This window comes from Rhinoraja longicauda, chromosome 9 (genome assembly GCF_053455715.1).
Source record: "Rhinoraja longicauda isolate Sanriku21f chromosome 9, sRhiLon1.1, whole genome shotgun sequence".
NCBI lineage: Eukaryota > Metazoa > Chordata > Chondrichthyes > Rajiformes > Arhynchobatidae > Rhinoraja > Rhinoraja longicauda.
Window position 1 is genome coordinate 7,233,324 of NC_135961.1, and position 20,566 is coordinate 7,253,889.

At 38.3% G+C, this 20,566-nt stretch overlaps 1 protein-coding gene across 8 annotated transcripts in view; it reads left to right on the forward strand.

The window, feature by feature from the left end:
• Positions 1–20,566, forward strand: part of usp34 (ubiquitin specific peptidase 34) — a 204,494-nt gene that overhangs the window by 89,587 nt on the left and 94,341 nt on the right. For all 8 annotated transcript variants that reach the window (XR_013547613.1, XM_078404725.1, XM_078404728.1 and 5 more), the window contains 8 exons: positions 1,452–1,661; positions 9,361–9,486; positions 11,031–11,153; positions 12,723–12,806; positions 15,228–15,314; positions 18,115–18,315; positions 18,406–18,488; positions 20,223–20,263. Coding sequence is in view for 7 of the 8 variants with exons in the window: in XM_078404725.1 (XP_078260851.1) it covers positions 1,452–1,661; positions 9,361–9,486; positions 11,031–11,153; positions 12,723–12,806; positions 15,228–15,314; positions 18,115–18,315; positions 18,406–18,488; positions 20,223–20,263 (955 nt within the window). In the remaining variant the exon portion in view is untranslated. The remainder of the gene's footprint in view (positions 1–1,451; positions 1,662–9,360; positions 9,487–11,030; positions 11,154–12,722; positions 12,807–15,227; positions 15,315–18,114; positions 18,316–18,405; positions 18,489–20,222; positions 20,264–20,566) is intronic.

A 20,566-nucleotide genomic window follows, 5' to 3' on the forward strand; every position in this document is an offset into this window, starting at 1 on the left:
AAGAATTTCATTCTGTTGCCAGTACATATGAGAATTAAAACGCTCATGTTTTCTTTCTGCCTGCAGCTTAAACATTAAATGTCTTTTGTCTTTTTCTATCTTCTGCCAATCTATCAATGACCTCTTGCAGTGCCTTACTGTCCTTCTCCCAGTTTGCACACTTCTAAGTTTGTATCATCACACATTTAGAATTTTTTCCCTGCCATCCATATCAGTCACTCAGGCTGTGATTTTGGGATTGCTTTACCATCGTCTATTCTGAAAAACAATCTTTTATCACTGAACTTCGCTCAAAAGCCAAGTTCCTATCTGTGAAAAGTACGTGACTTTATTAAATGCTTCTGGTGATACACCTGAATATCTACTGCCTTCCCTCTTCAAACTTTTCTTTTTATATTAAAAAAAAGTTAAGACCGGTTAGTCAGACTTATTTTCATTTCAGAAATTTATCACAGTTTTCCTCGTAATTTTATTTTACTAGATTTCTGCTTCTAATTGACTTCTTTCTGATAGTAATTAAGCTAACTACTCTGTAGCTGCCCAACAAATCCTTGCAATTTGGATGTCTAATTCTCGGAAGTATTAGAATATTATGACAAGACTTTTTACAGTTTCCAACTAGTATGCATCCCCATTTAGAGCAGGTGACCTATTTGTTCAAAGCTTGAAGGTGGAGACAAAATGCTGGAGTAACTCAGCAGGACAGGCAACATCTCTGCTTTTAGTTGTCACCTTCCCCTCAGCTAACAATGAACCAATCAACATTTCCTTATCACCATCTGCTTTGATCTGTCATTTTCACACCTTACCCTTCCATATCTCTAGACTCCCTCTCCCCAACTTTCAGTCTGAAGAAGGGTCTCGACTCGAAACGTCATCCATTCCTTCTATCCAAAGATGCTGCCTGTCCCGTTGAGTTATTCCAGCATTTGTGTCTATCTTCAGTGTAAACCGGCATCTGTAGTTCCTTCCTACACTGTTCTAAGCTTGACCAGCTTTCCTTTTTCCTGTTCATCAGTTTTGCTTCCATGTGTTATTTCTCATACCTCTCTGTCTTGTATTTTGTCAGCACCCTAACCTTTGGTAAAGGCTAATACAAAGCACTCAGAATTTCAGCAGTGCCTTCTACCTCAATAGATGGATCATCTCCTTTATCAAAATGAGCTAACTTGTCATCATCATCGTCCTCACTCTCTTTCACTTCTCGCGTCATTCAACTTATTATATTCAGCCTGTACTTTCCAGAATTATTCAGCTGATTAGTCACTACTTTTCTGTCAATCTTCTTCACGTTGACCTTTATTATTGAATGCGATTGTAAAGTTGATTGCAAAGTTCCTCATAATCCTTGCTCATATAGATCCTGAATAGAGCTGTATGCTTTTATTTGAATGAATTATTATATTCTAGGATTTTTCATCTGCAGCTAACTTAATTATATATTTTTACAGATGGTTTTTGTATCACTTGGTGCTCCACGTAGGGAGCGCAAAGGAGATGGCATTCAGTTGCCCGCATCTTGCCTTCCTCCACCCCAAAAGGAAAATATCCCAATGCTTTTACTCCTGCAAGAACCACATCTTACTACCTTGTTTGACTTGCTTGAGATGCTAGCATCATTTAAACCACCTTCAGTTAATCACACAATGGAAGATTTTGAGGTAAGGTGTTGAATGCATCAAGTTCCATGGTCATTGAAAAGCTCATTTAAAGGTTTGGTAATTAAACCCTGAATTTTTAATCTCAATTTTTTTTAATTGTTTTCTAGTCAAAAGAGTTTTCTTTTTGTTTTCAGTGCGTAGATGCAGGGGTACTTTGTATGTCTGTTGACAAGCATTACGTTCAGAATATATTAAGTTGAAGTTGCATTTTGCTTTACAATAGCAATGTATTATATGCTTTATGATAGGTAATGCATGGAGTGGTTTCATTTCAGAGTCTGGCTTCATGGATGTATTATGGTTCACAGGAAGCCACTCTCGTCATCTTGATTTCATCTTCTTTCACCCTCATTTCATCATGTTCCAACTACCTGAAAATCATTAAATCAAGTTGCAATGCCCTTTGTTCTTCCCTTCTGCTCGAACCAATGTACCCAGGTTTAGTCACACAATGCTGGAGCAACTCAGCAGGCTGAAGAAGGGTCTCGACCAGAAACGTTACCCATTCCTTCTCTCCTGAGATGCTGCCTGACCTGCTGAGTTACTCCAACATTTTGTGAATAAATACCTTCGATTTGTACCAGCATCTGCAGTTATTTTCTTATACTACCCAGGTTTAGTGAGGTTACCTCCCTAAATTTAGGATTTAGACTCTGTGACACATAGTAAACATGTCATTTTGTAGCAAAAAAATCAGTAGTTAATATGAATAGGTAAAGATGTCATTATTTGATGACACTTTTAGGCTTGTTTAGTTTGATGGTGAGGATGAATTTAAATAAAATGACTCAACTGAATGACTCAATCCTTATTTATAATCTTTCATCTGGAAGAGATTAAATTGATCTTCTTGGCCAAACTATTGGTTTGTTTCTAATTAAATTTTGGGGAAAATGCTGATTTATATTTGTGGAATACCATAGTAAAACCTGTGCTGTCAAAGTAATTGATCTTGACAAAATTAAGGACAGGATGCTGCAATAAATTCATAGGCGATTTCAATAAGTTTGTATTTTAAAATAAAACCAAGTTTTAATCATTTGGGCATAATATTTGCACTCGTCCTGTTGATATGTTAATGGAAATCCTGTAGTTTTATTGCTGTACTTTATGGTGTCACTTGTTTTATGTTTCCTTGTTCATCACAAATCCTCTGCTTTTTACATTTTGTGACAAAACGAGGGGAATTTGAGTGGTTTTAATTGGAAATTGTTACAACTTAAGGGAGACGCGAGCTTCCCTTCATTTACAGAAACATATTTTCTGTAATGGAATCATTTGAGAATGCATCATCTGGAGTTTAATCAGGACATGGGAGTGAGCGATTCTGTTTGTTCCGCAAATTATCACAAAAATCATTGGTCATTGGATCCTTGCTGGGGGTACATTAATTGGCTTTCAGTTTAATTATGTGCACCATTGTATCTTATAAAGGATGATTAATCATGTTGATTTTGTTGATTTATTAAATTACTTCTGACCAGATTTCCAGTTTGGTTCTGTTTTAGTTGATCTTTGAATTAGCAGATACAGTGCCCTTCATAATGTTTGGGACAACGACCCATCATTTATTTATTTGCCTCTGTACTCCACAATTTGAGATTATAATTGAAAAAATCACATGTGGTTAAAGTGCACATTGTCAGGTTTTTATTAAAGGGTATTTTTATATATTTTGGTTTCACCGTGTAGAAATTACAGCTGTGTTTATACATAGCCCCCCCCCGTTTCAGGGCACCATAATGTTTGGGCTTCACAGACGTTTGTAATTGCTCAGGTTTGTAATTGCTTCCTTAATGCGAGTATAAGAGAGCTCTCAGCACCTAATCTTTCCTCCAGTCTTTCCATCACCTTTGGAAACTTTTATTGATGTTTATCAACACGAGGACCAAAGTTGTGCCAATGAAAGTCAAAGAAGCCATTATGAGACTGAGAAACAAGAATAAAACTGTTAGAGACATCAGTCAAACCTTAGGCTTACCAAAAGCAACTGTTTGGAACATCATTAAGAAGAAAGAGGGCACTGGCGAGCTTACTAATCGCAAAGGGACTGGCAGGCCAAGGAAGACCTCCACAGCTGATGACAGAAGAATTCTCTCTAGAATAAAGAAAAATGCCCAAACACCTGTCCGACAGATCAGAAATGGTCTTCAGGAGTCAGGTGTGGATTTGTCAATGATCACTGTCCGCAGAAGACTTCATCAACAGAAATACAGAGGCTACACTGCAAGATGCAAACCACTGGTTTGCCGTTAAAATAGGATGGCCAGATTACAGTTTGCCAAGAAGTACTTAAAAGAGCAAGGTCGTGGACAGATGAGACGAAGATTAACTTATTTCTGAGTGATGGCAAGATGGAGGAGAGAAGGAACTGCCCAAGATTCAAAGCATACCACCTCATCTGTGAAACACGGTGGTTGGGGTGTTATGGCCTGGGCATGTATGGCTGCTGAAGGTACTGGCTCATTTATCTTCATTGATGATACAACTGCTGATGGTCGTAGCATAATGAATTCTGAAGTGTATAGACACATCCTATCTTGTAACTTTGAGGGCATGAGACGTGAATTGGCCAAGATAGACTGGCAATGGATTCTTAAAGGGTTGACGGTGGATATGCAATGGAAGGCATTTAAAGACCGCATGGATGAACTACAACAATTGTTCATCCCAGTTTGGCAAAAGAATAAATCAGGGAAGGTAGTGCATCCGTGGCTAACAAGGGAGATTAGGGATAGTATCAAAACAAAAGATGAAGCGTACAAATCAGCAAGAAAAAGCAGCCTACCAGAGGACTAGAAATTCAGAGTCCAGCAGAGGAGGACAAAGGGCTTAATTAGGAAAGGGAAAATAGATTAGGAAAGGGAAAATAGATTATGAAAGGAAACTGGTAGGGAACGTAGAAACTGACTGCAAACGCTTTTATAAATATGTGAAGAGAAAAAGATTAGTTAAAACAAATGTAGGTCCCTTGCAGTCAGAAACAGGTGAATTGATCATGGGGAACAAGGACATGGCAGACCAATTGAATAACTACTTTGGTTCTGTCTTCGCTAAGGAAGACATAAATAATCTGCCGGAAATAGCAAGGGACCGGGGGTCAAATGAGACGGAGGAACTGAGTGAAATCCAGGTTAGTCGGGAAGTGGTGTTAGGTAAATTGAATGGATTAAAGGCCGATAAATCCCCAGGGCCAGATAGGCTGCATCCCAGAATGCTTAAGGAGGTAGCCCCAGAAATAGTGGATGCATTAGTGATAATTTTTCAAAACTCTTTAGATTCTGGAGTAGTTCCTGAGGATTGGAGGGTAGCTAATGTAAAGGGAGGGAGAGAGAAAACGGGGAATTACAGACCAGTTAGTCTAACATCGGTAGTGGGGAAAATGCTAGAGTCAGTTATTAAAGATGGGATAGCAGCACATTTGGAAAGTGGTGAAATCATTGGACAAAGTCAGCATGGATTTATGAAAGGTAAATCATGTCTGACGAATCTTATAGAATTTTTCGAGAATGTAACTAGTAGAGTCGATAAGGGAGAACCTGTCGATGTGTTATATCTGGACTTCCGGAAGGCTTTCGACAAGGTCCCACATAAGAGATTAGTATGCAAACTTAAAGCACACGGTATTGTGGGTTCAGTATTGATGTGGATAGAGAACTGGCTGGCAGACAGGAAGCAAAGCGTAGGAATAAATGGGTCCTTTTCAGAATGGCAGGCAGTGACTAGTGGGGGTACCGCAAGGCTCAGTGCTGGGACCCCAGCTATTTACAATATATATTGATGATTTGGACGAGAGAATTGAATGCAACATCTCCAAGTTTGCGGATGACACGAAGCTGGGGGGCAGTGTTAGCTGTGAGGAGGATGCTAGGAGGGTGCAACGTGACTTGGATAGGTTAGGTGAGCGGGCAAATGCATGGCAGATGCAGTATAATGTGGATAAATGTGAGGTTATCCACTTTGGTGGCAAGAACAGGAAAGCAGACTATTATCTGAATGGTGGCCGATTAGGAGAAGGGGAGATGCAACGAGACCTGGGTGTCGTGGTACACCAGTCATTGAAAGTAGGCATGCAGGTGCAGCAGGCAGTGAAGAAAGCGAATGGTATGTTGGCATTCATAGCGAGGGGATTTGAGTATAGGAGCAAGGAGGTTCTGCTGCAGTTGTACAGGGCATTGGTGGGACCACACCTGGAGTATTGCGTACAGTTTTGGTCTCCCAATCTGAGGAAAGACATTCTTGCCATAGAGGGAGTACAGAGAAGGTTCACCAGATTGATTCCTGGGATGGCAGGATTTTCATATGAAGAAAGACTGGATAGACTCGGCTTGTACTCGCTGGAATTTAGAAGATTGAGGGGGGATCTTATAGAAACTTACAAAATTCTTAAGGGGTTGGACAGGCTAGATGCAGGAAGATTGTTCCCGATGTTGGGGAAGTCCAGAACAAGGGGTCACAGTTTAAGGATAAGGGGGAAGTCTTTTAGGACCGAGATGAGAAAGTTTTTTTTCACACAGAGTGGTGAATCTGTGGAATTCTCTGCCACAGAAGGTAGTTGAGGCCAGTTCATTGGCTATATTTAAGAGGGAGGTAGATGTGGCCCTTGTGGCTAAAGGGATCAGGGGGTATGGAGAGAAGGCAGGTACGGGGTACTGAGTTGGATGATCAGCCATGATCATATTGAATGGCGGTGCAGGCTCGAAGGGCCGAATGGCCTACTCCTGCACCTATTTTCTATGTTTCTATGTTTCTAAGTTCAAACAAATGCCTCAAAGCATTGGCCGGCAGTTCATTCTACAGCAAGACAATGATCCCAACCATACTGCTAAAACAACAAAGGAGTTTTTCAAAGCTAAAAAATGGTCCATTCTTTAGTGGCCAAGTCAATTACCCGATCTGAACCCAATTGAGCATGCCTTTTATATGCTGAAGAGAAAACTGAGTGGGACTAGCCCCCCTAAAATAAGCATAAGCTAAAGATGGCTGCAATACAGACCCGGCAGAGAATCACCGGAAACGACACCCAGGAACTGGTGATGTCCATGAATCGCAGACTTCAAGCAGTCATTGCATGCAAAGGATATGCAACAAAATACTAAACATGACTACTTTAATTTACATGACATTGCTGTGTCCCAAACATTATGGTGCCCTGAAATGGGGGGACTATGTATAAACACTTGTAATTCCTACATGGTGAAACCAAAATGTATAAAAATGACCTTTATTAAAATCTGACAATGTGCACTTTAACCACATATGATATTTTCCTATTACAAATCTTAAATTGTGGAGTACAGAGGCAAAAAAAATAATGATGGGTCTTTGTCCCAAACATTATGGAGGGCACTGTAAATCTGATATAAATTATTACAGCATAAAAATAATTAGACTTGTGGCAAAGAGTTATGTCATTTTTTAAAAAGTATTTTAATTCCTTTGTCAGTGTATTTCAAGGATTTTCAATCACGGCAATATTATCTACAGTTCCAGTTTATTTTACTGTTTGGTTTGATTTTCATATATAAATTAACTAAATAAACCCAACCAGGTCATTTTGACCTGTTGGTTAGTTGTCACCTGTGCCTTCTGGAGGAGAAGGGGATGCTGTGTAATGTATTTGTGGAGTTATTTTTCATTGTAATCATTGTTTTATACATGGACATTCAAATATTGAATCTGGATTCAATCTACTAATAAAAAATGCCTTCATTTCACAAAATGCAATAAGTTGTTAGTCAGTGGCTGCAGATTAAAGCAATGATATGGGATATAAAAATAAAGCTTGCATTTTCATTATCACCCCATCATTTCCCTCAAAACCAAACAAGTGTACCTTTCGTTTATATCTGCTTCAAATTTGCAATAATCAAAGGGTCTCAACCCGAAACGTCACCCATTCCTTCTCTCCTGAGATGCTGCCTGACCTGCTGAGTTACTCCAGCATTTTGTGAAATAAATACCTTCGATTTGTACCAGCATCTGCAGTTATTTTCTTACAAAGAGCTGAACTAGTTCATTTGCTCTGGTTGCAGTGGTTAATACGTGTTGGCCAAAGCACAAATAAAATATCCTTGTAAATGGGTTTTATTTATTGGAGAAAGCAAACTGGGCCTTTATTTAAAATTTCAATCAAAGGGTTGCAATTGCAGAAATGGAGCATCTCTCAATATTGCACATAAGGTGTTTCTGTTGTCCTTCTGAGAATTTACTTCGACTTGCCTTTTATCTTCTAGTGCTGACAAAAAACGACCTCTGAGCTCTGCTGACTTAAACTTTTAGAAAGATCACTTATGAGATATGACCAGTCTATTTAAAATTCCTTTTATCCCTTTGCTTCCAAAATATGCTTTCATCATGTAGATAGGGCAATTACAAATACATTTGAAATTGTGGAATTTTCAGAAGATTTTTGATGGGATACAATCACTATTTTTTTAAGTGTAGAAATTATTATGCAGCAACCAATTTTGTGCAAAGCCAAATCCCATATAACAGAAAATTATGTTACTATTTTAATTGTTATGAGTAATTTATGATAAGATACTAAGCTCAAATTCAGAATTAAAAAAATTAAAACCAATTTATACCAGTCCATAAAAAGTTAAGCTTTAATGAAATTGCTTGATGTTGAAGGTTAATTTGTCGTATGATGGCTCAAAGCATTTCCCGAGCTAATTACCATTGTGATGATAAGTGTGGTTGATGGGCTATCTCTCCAAAGAGATAATATTTAACATAACAGTTTCCAGAGCAGATCAATTGTTTGCAGTATACCAGATATTTTCCAATGGATGTGCAAGAAATCTCTTCCAACATTCTCTTTTTGTACCTAATGGCTAATTACATTATTCTATGAGAAGTAGAAAGAATAGTATCAATTAAATAGCCATAGCACACTAATTAATTCTTCCGTAATTTGACACACACCAAAGAAAGTTTTCATTTGTTGTTGCACAAAATGTTATGTTTCTCTAATTTCTATTTTACTAGAACTATTTTAAAATTCATTAAACTTTTTGTTTTCCCGGTATGAAAATGATGGATCAGGCTGAAAAATAATTAATAACCTCTTCTGTTAGTTTGGATGTAGAAATGAATAGATTTATGAATATTTTCTCCTCTGCCCATCTATTAGGTTTCATGAATAAAATAGAATTGATCACAGCTGTTGGACTGGGCACCTCGTTTAATAGATTTGGATTTACAGATCTTTTTTCTCTTAGGTTAGACACAAAATGCCGGAGTAACTCGGAGGAACAGGCAGCATCTCTGGGTAGAAGGAATTGGTGACGTTTTGGGTCGAGACCCCTCTTCAGACTGAGAGTCAGGGAGAGGGAGTCACAGAGATAAGGAAGTGTAAGAGAACAAAAGAGATGACGATAAAAGGAAAATGTAGAATAGATCATTGTTAGTTAGGGGACGGTGAGAACGAAGCAAACAGAAATAACATTTAACCAGGGGGACAGTCAGACTGGTCAAATAACTGGTAAGGGGGAAGGACGAAGAGGGAGGAAAAGCACGGGTTACTTGAAGTTAAAGAAATCAATATTCATATTGCTGGGGTGTAAGCTGCCCAAGCAAAATATGAGGTGCTGTTCCTCCAATTTGGGCTGTGGCCTCACTCTAACTATTTTCTCTTTTTCGCTTGACTGTTACATTTACAATATGACCTTTTATTTCCTCATGCTGCATGTAGACTGTGTGCTGTGAAGAATTGCACCTTCACGCAGAAAACCTGTCGCGGCGTGTTTGGGAACTGTTAATGCTTCTTCCTACTTGTCCAAACATGCTACAAGCATTTCAAAATATCTCCGATGAACAGGTGAGGGAGACATTAAATATTTGCACTTACTTTGAAGCTTTGCAATGAATACATGGATAGGACAGGTTTGGAGGGATATGGACAAACATGGGCAGGTGGGACTAGTGTAGCTGGGACATTTTGTCTGGCATGGGCAAGTTGGGCTGAAGGGCCTGTTTCTACACTGTATCACTCTGTGGCTAATTATATAAAGATGCAAGGTTATGGGTTCAGGATATCAAAGGAACTTTCACAGATTTAGAAAGGAGTCGGGTTTAGTTACCAGTCAATGGTTCGTAGTATTTGTAAAGTGACATTGAAAATATGATTCATTTCAATGATGCAGTCCACAACTTCTAAAATTATAGATTTAGATGAGGTTAACTTAAACTTGCTGTGTGATAAACCGTGTAAACTGTTGATGGATAAACCGATAGATAATTAATAGATGTTCAAAAATAATTAATGCTGCTTTTCCCCATTGGGGAAATCAGCTGTTAATTTTAAATCTGAGACTGGTTAAACAAAAAACAGTTTCAATGTTGGGGACAGTGCCAAATGGGACCAGGATATGGATTAATTTCAAGGGCTAACTGGGTACCCTTGTTTCCTGTATTTTTGAGTCATTAGTTGCAAATAATTATAGAACCATTCAAGAACCAGAGGACATAAGTTTAAGGTGAGGGGGAAATAAATAATAGGAACTTGTGGGGCAATGTTTTTACACAAATAGTGGTAGGGCTGCAAGAGGATGTAGTTGAGGCAGGAACTACCACAACGTGGATAGAAAAGGTTCTGAGCGATATGGGCCAAATGCAGGCAGGTGGGACTAGTGTAGATGGGACATGTTGGTTGATGTGGGCAAGTTGGGCCAAAGGGCCTGTTTCCATGCTGTATAAATCTATGACACGATACAAAGATTTTTGGTTTGATGTGTGGTTTTAACACTGCAACATTTAATTGTTATGAATGTAATGGCATAAGTTACATTGAATGCACAGAGACAAAATAAGGCCATTCGGCTCATTTTGAACATGTAAATGTCCATGTTACATGTGAAACAAGCATTTTGGATTGTAATTTGGATGCCTGATCTGTTAATGAAAGGGCTGTTTCATATTCAACCATGGTACTATGTAAATAGATTGTATTAAAAGCTCAACTTTTGGGAATGAAAATTGTCAGTGACAAACTGGAGGTTTATAATTTACTCCAGTCCCACACCAATGTTAACTGCCACTTTGAAGTAATCTAAGTGTAATTTTCAGAACTGTAATATGTGAGTTCAATTTGATAGATTGGCTACAATCTAGGTATTAAAAATCATCTAAAAATCTGCTGAATTAATTTTGCTAATGATAAGCAGGATTTTCTCCTGGAGTTATGGATGGAATTTTGTGGTACTGATTAGAATAAATGAAAATAATGCCTGCATTACACTATGTCGGCCTATCTCTAAAAGCCAAATGTAGGCCAAGTATAATACACTGAAAGCAATTCACATTCCTGAATCTTTTGATATTCAATATTGTGGTTAGCATTCTTCCGATGTGTTTCACTTAAAGGGGAATGATGGACACTGCTGGAAGGACTTGCTTAAAATAAAAAGTCCTCATAAGCTCCTGTACGCACTCGAAATTATTGAGGCCTTGGGGAAACCTAACAGGAGAATAAGAAGAGCATCAACGGTAATTGATGTTTGTATATTCTGTATTGATCTTATTGGCCTTTGCAGTTGATGAGAAGATAATGTCACCTCCTACTACCCTCAGAAAAAGCTTTCAGCAAAGATCTGGACATGAACTCTCCATCTTGTACTTAATTGCTTAATAGGACCGCACCTCTTTCAAGAAGGTGGCTCACAACTATCCAGAGCAATTTGTATGGAGCAATACATGCTTGATGCCTGAATTATAAAAACAAATAGTAAATGAAACAAAATCTTCCATTGTCATGATAGGATTCCTTTCCTGCTCCTCATGCCTCAGCATTAACATTTGTCTGCCATTTCTGTCAACTCCAGCTCTCAGCATGTCTTCCCTCTCCTCCCCTCAGTGTTATGACTGGCCACTCCTTCTCTGACACTTGTATCCATTTTCCTGTCACCCATTGGCATTCCCTACTCTCTTGCACCTTCCGATTCAAGCATAGGAAAATGGAATCAAAAGATGCTGTGGAAAAGGGAGTGCCAGTGGGTGACGTTTTACCACTTGCATTCCAACTGTGCAAACTCCAAAGCTACGTCCTGATGAAGCAATGATTTAGTTAAGTACATTAATAAGCATATGATGCATCCTCATTTGCAGTAGAGGACTAAAATAATTAAATTGTGCAATCAACTTGCTGAGCATCTCTGTTCTGTTCACAGATTCCATCTTATGTTGATCACTTGCCATTTTATTTCCCCATCCCAATCCCATTGCGTCCTGCTTATTCTCTTTTATCCACTTTGAAAAGTGCAATACAGGTGCTCCCCGACTTACGATGTTTCGAATCACGATAGTTTGACTTTGCGATGGTGCAAATGGCAGCGACCCATAGCGAACCACAGATCGCTTCCGGCCACATGATTGCCTGTATTACAATGCATTTCGACTTATAATGCTTTTGGTTTCCGATGGGTTTCTCGGAACGGAACCCCATCGGAAACCAAGGAGCACCTGTAGTCTGTTTCAATTGAAAACATTACAACACTGGTCTAAAAATCACGTTCAACAAATTCGGGTCCAAATTATTGGTCTATTTTTTCCTTCCTTGTTGGACTCATTTAATCACTTTTACTTTCCAGTTTTCACACACATTTTTAATTTCCTAATTTCCCCCCACGTAATTTATTTGTATATGTGCTCAATGTTTTATACCATTTTCTGGTTTAGGTTCATTTAGCTTGAAATGTTACTTCAGTTTCCTTCTCCCTGCCTGGCACTGCCTGGCCAGTTGTGTATTTGCAACATGCTCTATTCTAATAAAAATATATATTTAATTCACTTCCTTCATTATTAAATGTCACTGCCATACACTTTCACATATTTACAATTTTAAAAGTAATATCTATTTGGGAAGTGGAAAAGTATGAAAACTTTTTTCACAGCACAAATGTACTTTTTTGCTTATCATTTTTACCTTCTATTTGGCTCATAAAATATAATTTCTCATCAAACTTATTATTAAATAAAAACAAATTTGAAGGACTATTTAGTAGTTGTCAGGTGATTATTGTATTACTGCATTTGATTTTTAATGCAACTTTATTCTAGGGTAGCTACAGTGATCTGTACCCTGACTCAGATGATTCAAGTGAAGATCAGATAGAGAACAGTAAAAATTCCTGGAGTTGCAAGGTCAGTTTAACATTTTCTATAAATGGATTAAACATCAAAACCTGTCAGCCAATGTTCTGAAATGACTCTTAAATACAATGAAATAAAGTTATATTGGCCCTGTCTGGAAGCTTAAGTAACAACATAAATGGTGTGGAATAAGCAACTCACCCCCAGCTAAGTATTTGTGCTTTGAGATTTGGGAGGAATGGGGGGTGGAATTGCTGTAGAGCATAGTGATGCATTGAGGGAAAGATTTAAACTTACAAAATATTTTCACCTTTTTGTATGATCTTTCAAAGGCATTAAATATAGCACATCTTCCCAAACTAATAATTATTTGGGGGAAATGGGTGTTCGGTGTTTTAAAACCTGATGTTTCCTCGATTAAGTTGCTTCCTACTATCACCCATCGAGCTGATCGTAAGACCGTAAGACATGGGAGCAGAATTAGGCCACGCAGCCCATTGAGTCTACTCTGCCATTCAGTCGTGGCTAATCTATTTTCCGCCCTCAACCCCATTCTCCTGCCTTCTCCTGCATCCTTTGATGCCTTTACTCATCAAGAACCTAACAATCTCCGCTTTAAAAATACCCAATATTTGGCCTGTGGCAATAAATTCCACAAATTTACCACCCTCTGGCTAAAGAAATTCCTCCTCATCTCCATTTTGAAGATGCATCATTTTATTCTGAAGCTGTGCCCTCTGGTGCTAGACTCTCTCATTACTGGAAACATCCTTTCCACATCCACTCTATCTAGGCCTTTAATTCTCCCCGGACCGTCTCCAATGCCAGCACATCCTTCCTCAGATATGGGGCCCAAAACTGTTCATAATATTCCAAATATGGCCTCACCAGTGCCCTATAAAGCCTCAGCATTACATGCTTGCTTTTATATTCTAGTCCACTCGAAATGCATGCTAGCATTGCATTTGCCTTCCTTACCGCTGAGCCAACCAGCAAATTAACCTTTTGGGAATCCTACACCAGTACTGCCAAGTCCCTTTGCACCACTGATTTCTGAACCCTCTCCCCATGTAGAAAACTCCTTTACGTTCTCCCTGTGATCGCGTGGGCTTTTTCCGGGTGCTCCAGTTTCCACCCACACTCCAAATACGTACAGGTTTGTAGGTCAATTGGCTTTGGTAAAATTGTAAATTGCTTCTAGTGTATGTAGGATAGTGTTAGTGTGTGCGGCGATTGCTGGTCAGCGTGGATTCGGTATGCTGAAAGGCCTGTTTCCGCGCTGTATATCTAAAGTTTAAAGTCTAAAGCCTTTTGAAAATTCAAGTAAACAACGAGCACTGACTCTCCTTTGTCCATGATGAACATGTTGGGGTTAAATGCTGACAGGGAAGTTTAGTCAAATGGGCTCTTTTTATGCTGTATTTCGATCCACCCTATCTATGTCTCTTTTAACGTATCAACCCTATCCACCCTATCTATGCCTCTTTCACGTATCGATCTAAAGTTAAACTACATCAAAGGGTAAAGGATGATTTGTTTGGAATCGCATTGAGAGGCATTTTAATGATTCGTAACTTTTGTAGACCTTGTTATAACCACAGCATTTCCAATGACAAATATTTTGACAACAGTGGCAGAAGTACATTTTTTAAACCAGACGTGTTCTTAATATTCAGTGACACTTGTCAGATAAGCAGAATGATGCACACTCCTGACCATACGCCCCCTCCCCAAACAGCACTTTCTGTGGCTAAAAAGTTGTGAATTGATAAAGCTTGTCTGTTTGATAGCTGATAACATAAGGCAATCAATCGATAGATGGCAGGATAAAAATATATTGGCAGGTAACTAGAATATGGAACTGGAAGGAATATACTTTCCAATTGGCTACATGGTTATTTTAAGTTTGTTTACAGCTTCAGAAAGAATTTCTGACAATTGTCAACTTAATGATAAAGTGAGACAGAATAGCAATCTATTTGGCTATGCTGTAAAAAGTGCCAGAAAGTTTTGCAAGGATGTTGCTGGGACTGGAGAGCATCTCAAGAGAGACTGAATAGTTTGGGACTATTTTCCCCTGGAGTGTAGGAGACTGAAGGATAACATTAGAGGTTTATAAAGTCTTGAGAGGCATAAATAAGATGGGTGATCACATTTGTTTTCTCAGTGCAGGGGAATCTAAAACTAGAGGGCATCGGTTTGAGATGAGACAAGAAAGATTTGGAGAGAATCTGAGAGGGAAGTTTTCACACAGATCATGTGGTGGGTATATGAAAAGACTGCCAGAGGGAGTGGTAGACAGTTGTGCAATCACACTTAGAAGACATTTAAACAGGTACATGGATAGGAAAAGGTTAAATATGGGCCAAATGCTGGAAAATGGGATTGGCTCTAGGAGGCATTTTGGTGGGAATGGATGAGTTGGCACGAAGGGTCTGTTTAACTCTATGCTTGTATTATTCTCTGTTTCAGTTTGTTGCTGCTGGGGGACTTCAGCAATTACTGGAAATTTTTTTATCGGGGATTTTAGAACCGAAGGAGCAAGAATCATGGACTGTGGTAAGGGCTAATTCCATCCTGAAGTGTTGAAGTGATTACATGGCCTGTCCAGCTTACGAATGCCTGACTTCCATACATCTGGTACATATGAAGGAAGACTGGCAGGATGGATTTTCCGCCTACTGTAGGATTCAGGCAGTTTCTGCCATGTGTGAACTCTGCAACTGGATTTTCATCTTGTGAACTGTTTGGGTTATGAACTGTTCTCAGGAATAGACCTTGCCGTAACTTGGGAACAACTTGCAGACATTTTTATAATACTTGAATATTTTTTGGCTACTTGTAAAGGGGCAAAATTAAAATGAAAATACATTTTAAATGTTATCGTATGTTAATTTCTACAAATTGCACTGCTGTAATGTCTACAATATTTTTGTCGAACTTTATTGGAGGTTAAGAATTCTAAATTTCCCAATTTTTTCATTTTATTATGGATGAGAAAGTAACATTTCTCGGTTTGAAGTTATGTGCTTACATTTGTTTATTAACATCATAATTAATCTTGATAATTGTGAGATAATGCACTTTGGTGTTGGGGGGGGGGAGAGGTTGGGGCCTGATCAAATAAGGGTAGACATGAGCAATGCAAGGTAGGTCCTTGGAGACGATTAAGGAACAAAGACACTTGGTGTACAAGTCCACAGATCCTTCCAGTGGTTACACAGATCAGGGTGGTGAAAACTACATAGAGGATGCTTGGCTTCATTAGCTGGGGCACAGATTACCTTCGCCAACTGTTGGAAGGTTGTCATTGCACTGGAGAAGTTGCAGAGGAGATTCACTAGGGTGGAATGTTTCAGTTATGAAGAGAGGTTGGTTGGGTTGAGTTTATGTTCCATGGAGCAGAGGAGGCTAAGGGGTGAGGGAAATATGATGATGTACAAAAGAGGCATAAATAGGGTCGATAGAAATACATTTTAACCCACGGCAAAAGTTTAAGACCAGAGAGCTTTGGTTTATGGGGAGGAGTAAGAGAATCAGAGGGGATCTGAGGAAGTGTTTTGATGCCTTGAGAGTAGTTGCAATCTGCAACACACTGCCTGAGAAGGTGATAGAGGCAAGTGTTCTCACAACCTTTAAGAAGCATGTGGACGAGCACTCAAATTATCAATGCATCATAGGCTACGGACCAAGTGTTGTTAAATAGCAGAAGGGTGGCTATGTGCTTGATTGTTGGCAGAGACATGTTAAGCAGAGGGCTTGTTACTGCTCAGTATTAGTCTAAGACTACATTTGTTACAGTAAGGTGGGTTTGATCTTGCCATTCTATAAATATTATTGCCTTGGATTTAAATTCAACCAAAATCTCTATTAATGATATTGTTGTTTCACTTTTATTTTGAAAAATCATCCTTTAAATACAGAATAGATTTGCCAAAATTATTTTCCAGCGTTGGTCACAAAAAAAATGACCCCGTGTGTCGCAAATGATGTTTGATGGGCACTGACAGATTTCAGAAAGTGTTTCCGACGTTATACATCAGATTAAAAAATTTAAGTTGACATTTTCTCGTCCTTGGGGAACACTAATTGGAGGAGTGGGATCTGCCGTTACCGATCAAACACCGCTTTGTGGCACATAGAGTAATTTTAGTGATTTTTAACTGAATCGTGATATTTCCATTCAATTCAGTCCTTGCTTTTTATAAAGGAGAAATGATGTTTGTTAGTGTGGCTGTATTTAAATTTAAAGTTAGTCTACAATTCTCTTAGACCATTAGTAATGCCTTGTCAATTTTTTTAATTGTTTTTTTCACACCTGTTGAAATATTAACAATTATTTGCACAGTCAGGCATGATATATTGAATGGCAGTGGGTAGGCTTGAAGGACTGCTCCTAATTTCTTTGTTAAAGACCAAATGATGCCAAAGCAAATACATGAACATGGTGATACTGTAAATGAGGCAGTCTGGTTCATAAACAAGATTACTTGTTGAACAGAGAAGATTTACGAGGATTAGAGGGAGAGGTTGAGTAGGCTGGGATTCTATTCCTTGGAGCGCAGGGGGATGAGGAGTGATCTTATAGAGGTGTATAAAATCATGAAAGGAATAGATCGGGTAGATGCACAGTCTCTTGTCCAGAGTAGGTGAATCGAGGACCAGATGACATGGGTTTAAGGTGGAGGGGAAAAGATTTAATAGGAATCTGAGGAGTAACCTTTTCACACAAAGGGTGATGGGAGTATGGAACAAGCTGCCAGGGGAGGTAGTTAAGGCAGGGTCTATTCCAATATTTAAGAAACAGCTAGACAGGTACATAGAGAGGACAAGTTTGGAGGGATATGGACCAAAGGCGGGCAGGTGGGACTCGTGTAGCTGGGACATGTTGGCCGGTGTGGGCAAGTCGGGCTGAAGGGCCTGTTTCCACACTGTATTACTCTCTGACTCTTATGAACTCGCAATCAACCTTCCCTATAATCTGGACCTGGGATTTAGCACTAATCAACAGTTCAACAGAGCTTTATTTGTCATTCGGTACCAAGGTACCGAACGAAACTACATAGCAGTCACACACAAAAAAGAACACAAGACACATGACCCCAACACAAACGCCAATCACAGTGACTCCAAACCGTTAGGTTATTTAGGTTGTAAGCCAAAACTTTTTGAACTTTTTTTGTGTAAACTTAAATGTTGTAAAAAATCATAGATTTTGTATTACTAAATATTCAATGCCTCACTTTTATTTCAGGATTTAGTCAATGTCTTTATATTTTATAATTTATATTCAAAAGTTGACAACTGTTTTGACAACATTTAAACTCACATTTGATTTGCTTATCATCCTTGTTCCTAGTGGCAGCTGGACTGCCTTGCCTGTCTGCTCAAGTTAATGTGCCAGTTTGCAGTTGACCCAGGTGATTTAGACCTGGCTTATCATGACATCTATGCCTGGTCTGGTGTCTCAGACAACCATAGAAAAAGGACCTGGCCTGGGAAATCAAGGAAAGGAGCTGGTGATCACGGGAAAGGATTACATATACCTCGTTTGACTGAGGTTAGTACTTTTGCAATGTTTTCAATATTCTTCTATTCTGTGTTGCACTTTGTATCATACTAAATCTAATTAATTTTATTTCTATTTTAGATATTTCTCAGCCTGGTACATGGATCTGGTTTGATTTATCGGCTAATGACTGTTGCTTATACCTACAACAACTTGGCTCATAGGTAAAGCCATGAAAATAATTGTCTAAAAGTTATATAATATTTGTGTTCAACATGCATTAAATCAATGAAAAGATAGTCCAGCAAAATATTTTGTTTAACATTAGTCCAAATTTTCTTGAAATATAAGTGTTTCAATAGTACACTCATTGGTATTTAAATAGGCCAGCAAGTTTCAGAGATGCAGAGAAATACCATGAGTTGGTAATCTGCAATCCACCTTTTCCCTTGTCCAAACGATATCTCTCACTTTGCATCGTTGTTATTTTTAAGAACTTTCTAGATTTGGACACTAATTTTCTATTATATTTGCTCCAAATGTTTTTGTGTAAATTGTAAAAATGTGTTGGTGCCTTTGAACAGAACAGGTAGTATCTCATTCTGGTGCAGTATGTGATTAGAGATTTAAAAGTCGTTTTTTAAAAAAAAGTTTGTCTTTAAATCTGTTCCCCATCTCTGAACAACTAAAAAGAACTGCAAATGCTGGAAATCTGAAATATAAACAGAAAGTGTTAAAAACACCCAGCAGGTCGGTGGCATAAGAAAGGAAGTTAACTTTTCATGTCTGAGACTCTTTGTTGGAACTTGGAAAGAGAGAAAACAAATTAGTTTTCAGTTGCACTAAAAATTAGGAAGGCAAAGGAAGAGAGTAAATGTCATGTGGCTTTTGGAAGTTTATTATGCATCTTTGTGTTCTCTATTGCAGACCAGATTTACTAATGTAGAGAGGAAAAACGTAGCCAACATCAGGGAAAGATGACAGATATACAAGACAGATGACAGCTGAAATACAAACAGGATAAAAGAGCGAGTTACCTACATTTAGAGAATTTTATATTGAGTCCAAAAGGCTGCAATTTCTTCAGACGGAAGATGAGGTGTTGTTCCTCAAGTTTGTGTTAGGCCTTATTCCATCAGTGCAGGAAGCCATAGGTAGTTAAGTCAGAGTGGAAATGGGATGGTGAATTAAAGTTGAAGGCAGCCAGAATATTGAGGAACAACTCTTCGTCTTCTATCTGAGCATGTAGCAACTCTTTCAGTTGTTCAGTTTCAAAACTGCTATTCCTGCCAGTCATCCATCTGTGATGTTGGTTTACTTTTAGTGTCTCTGTTGGTGTAGCCTAGCCAGTTGTGCATGCCCCACACAGCCTCGCTATTAGCAACACAGAAAACAAGTGTTAGGGTTACCCCTAATCCAAATACATAATCTGCTTTTCATTGCTATATTAATTATTTTAAACTCACCCTGAGACATTCTCCTTGTTCAATATACTCTTCCTCTACCGTCTCTGCAACTTGAAATGCAATTGATTTCTCTTTCTCAGTTCTGATAAAAAAAGTCTCCAACTGAATCGTAAACTCTCTTTCCGCAGAAGCTGACCTAACCTGCTGAATGTTTCCAGCATTTTTCTTTTTAATTATTGTTTTTGACTATTTGTTTCCAATTCATCTTCACTAATTTGCCTGCCATTCATCAGTTTATTTTGTTGATTCTTAAATCCCATTTGTTAAATATTCATTGTTGGATTTGTGGTGTACTGGAATGCTTTTGTTGTTGTTAGCAGTTTGCATTTTGTCGAGTTAGCCTGGAAATTACTTACAAACTGAAGTGGAGTGAACAGTGGACACAATGAAGTGCCCACACCAGCAAGAAACTGCTAATTATATATAACATTCAATTTTCTCATAATTTAAGAAACTTAATTTCATTTTTTGTTTTTAAAAAACTAATTGTAGAGTCCTTAAAGCCCAATCTGATCATCGATCCAGGCATGAAGGTAGGTTGTACTTTAATTTAATTGCAATAAAACTTTAATATTTAGCAATATACCCTTATTAATTCAAAAATAATAGATTTTTACCAAAACATTGTCAGAAACCCATTAAAGACATTTTTTTAAAAACAACTAAGAGCTGAAAGTTGAGTAAATTATCAAAATATGTGCTCAAGCATTGTAAAAAGCATTTGAGCTAGTAAAATAAAGTTAAACTATAACAAAAATATTAAATGAGTGTTGTTGTGATTATTACTTTGAAAATATTATAAACCATTTTTGGATTGATTTTGTAAACTATGCATG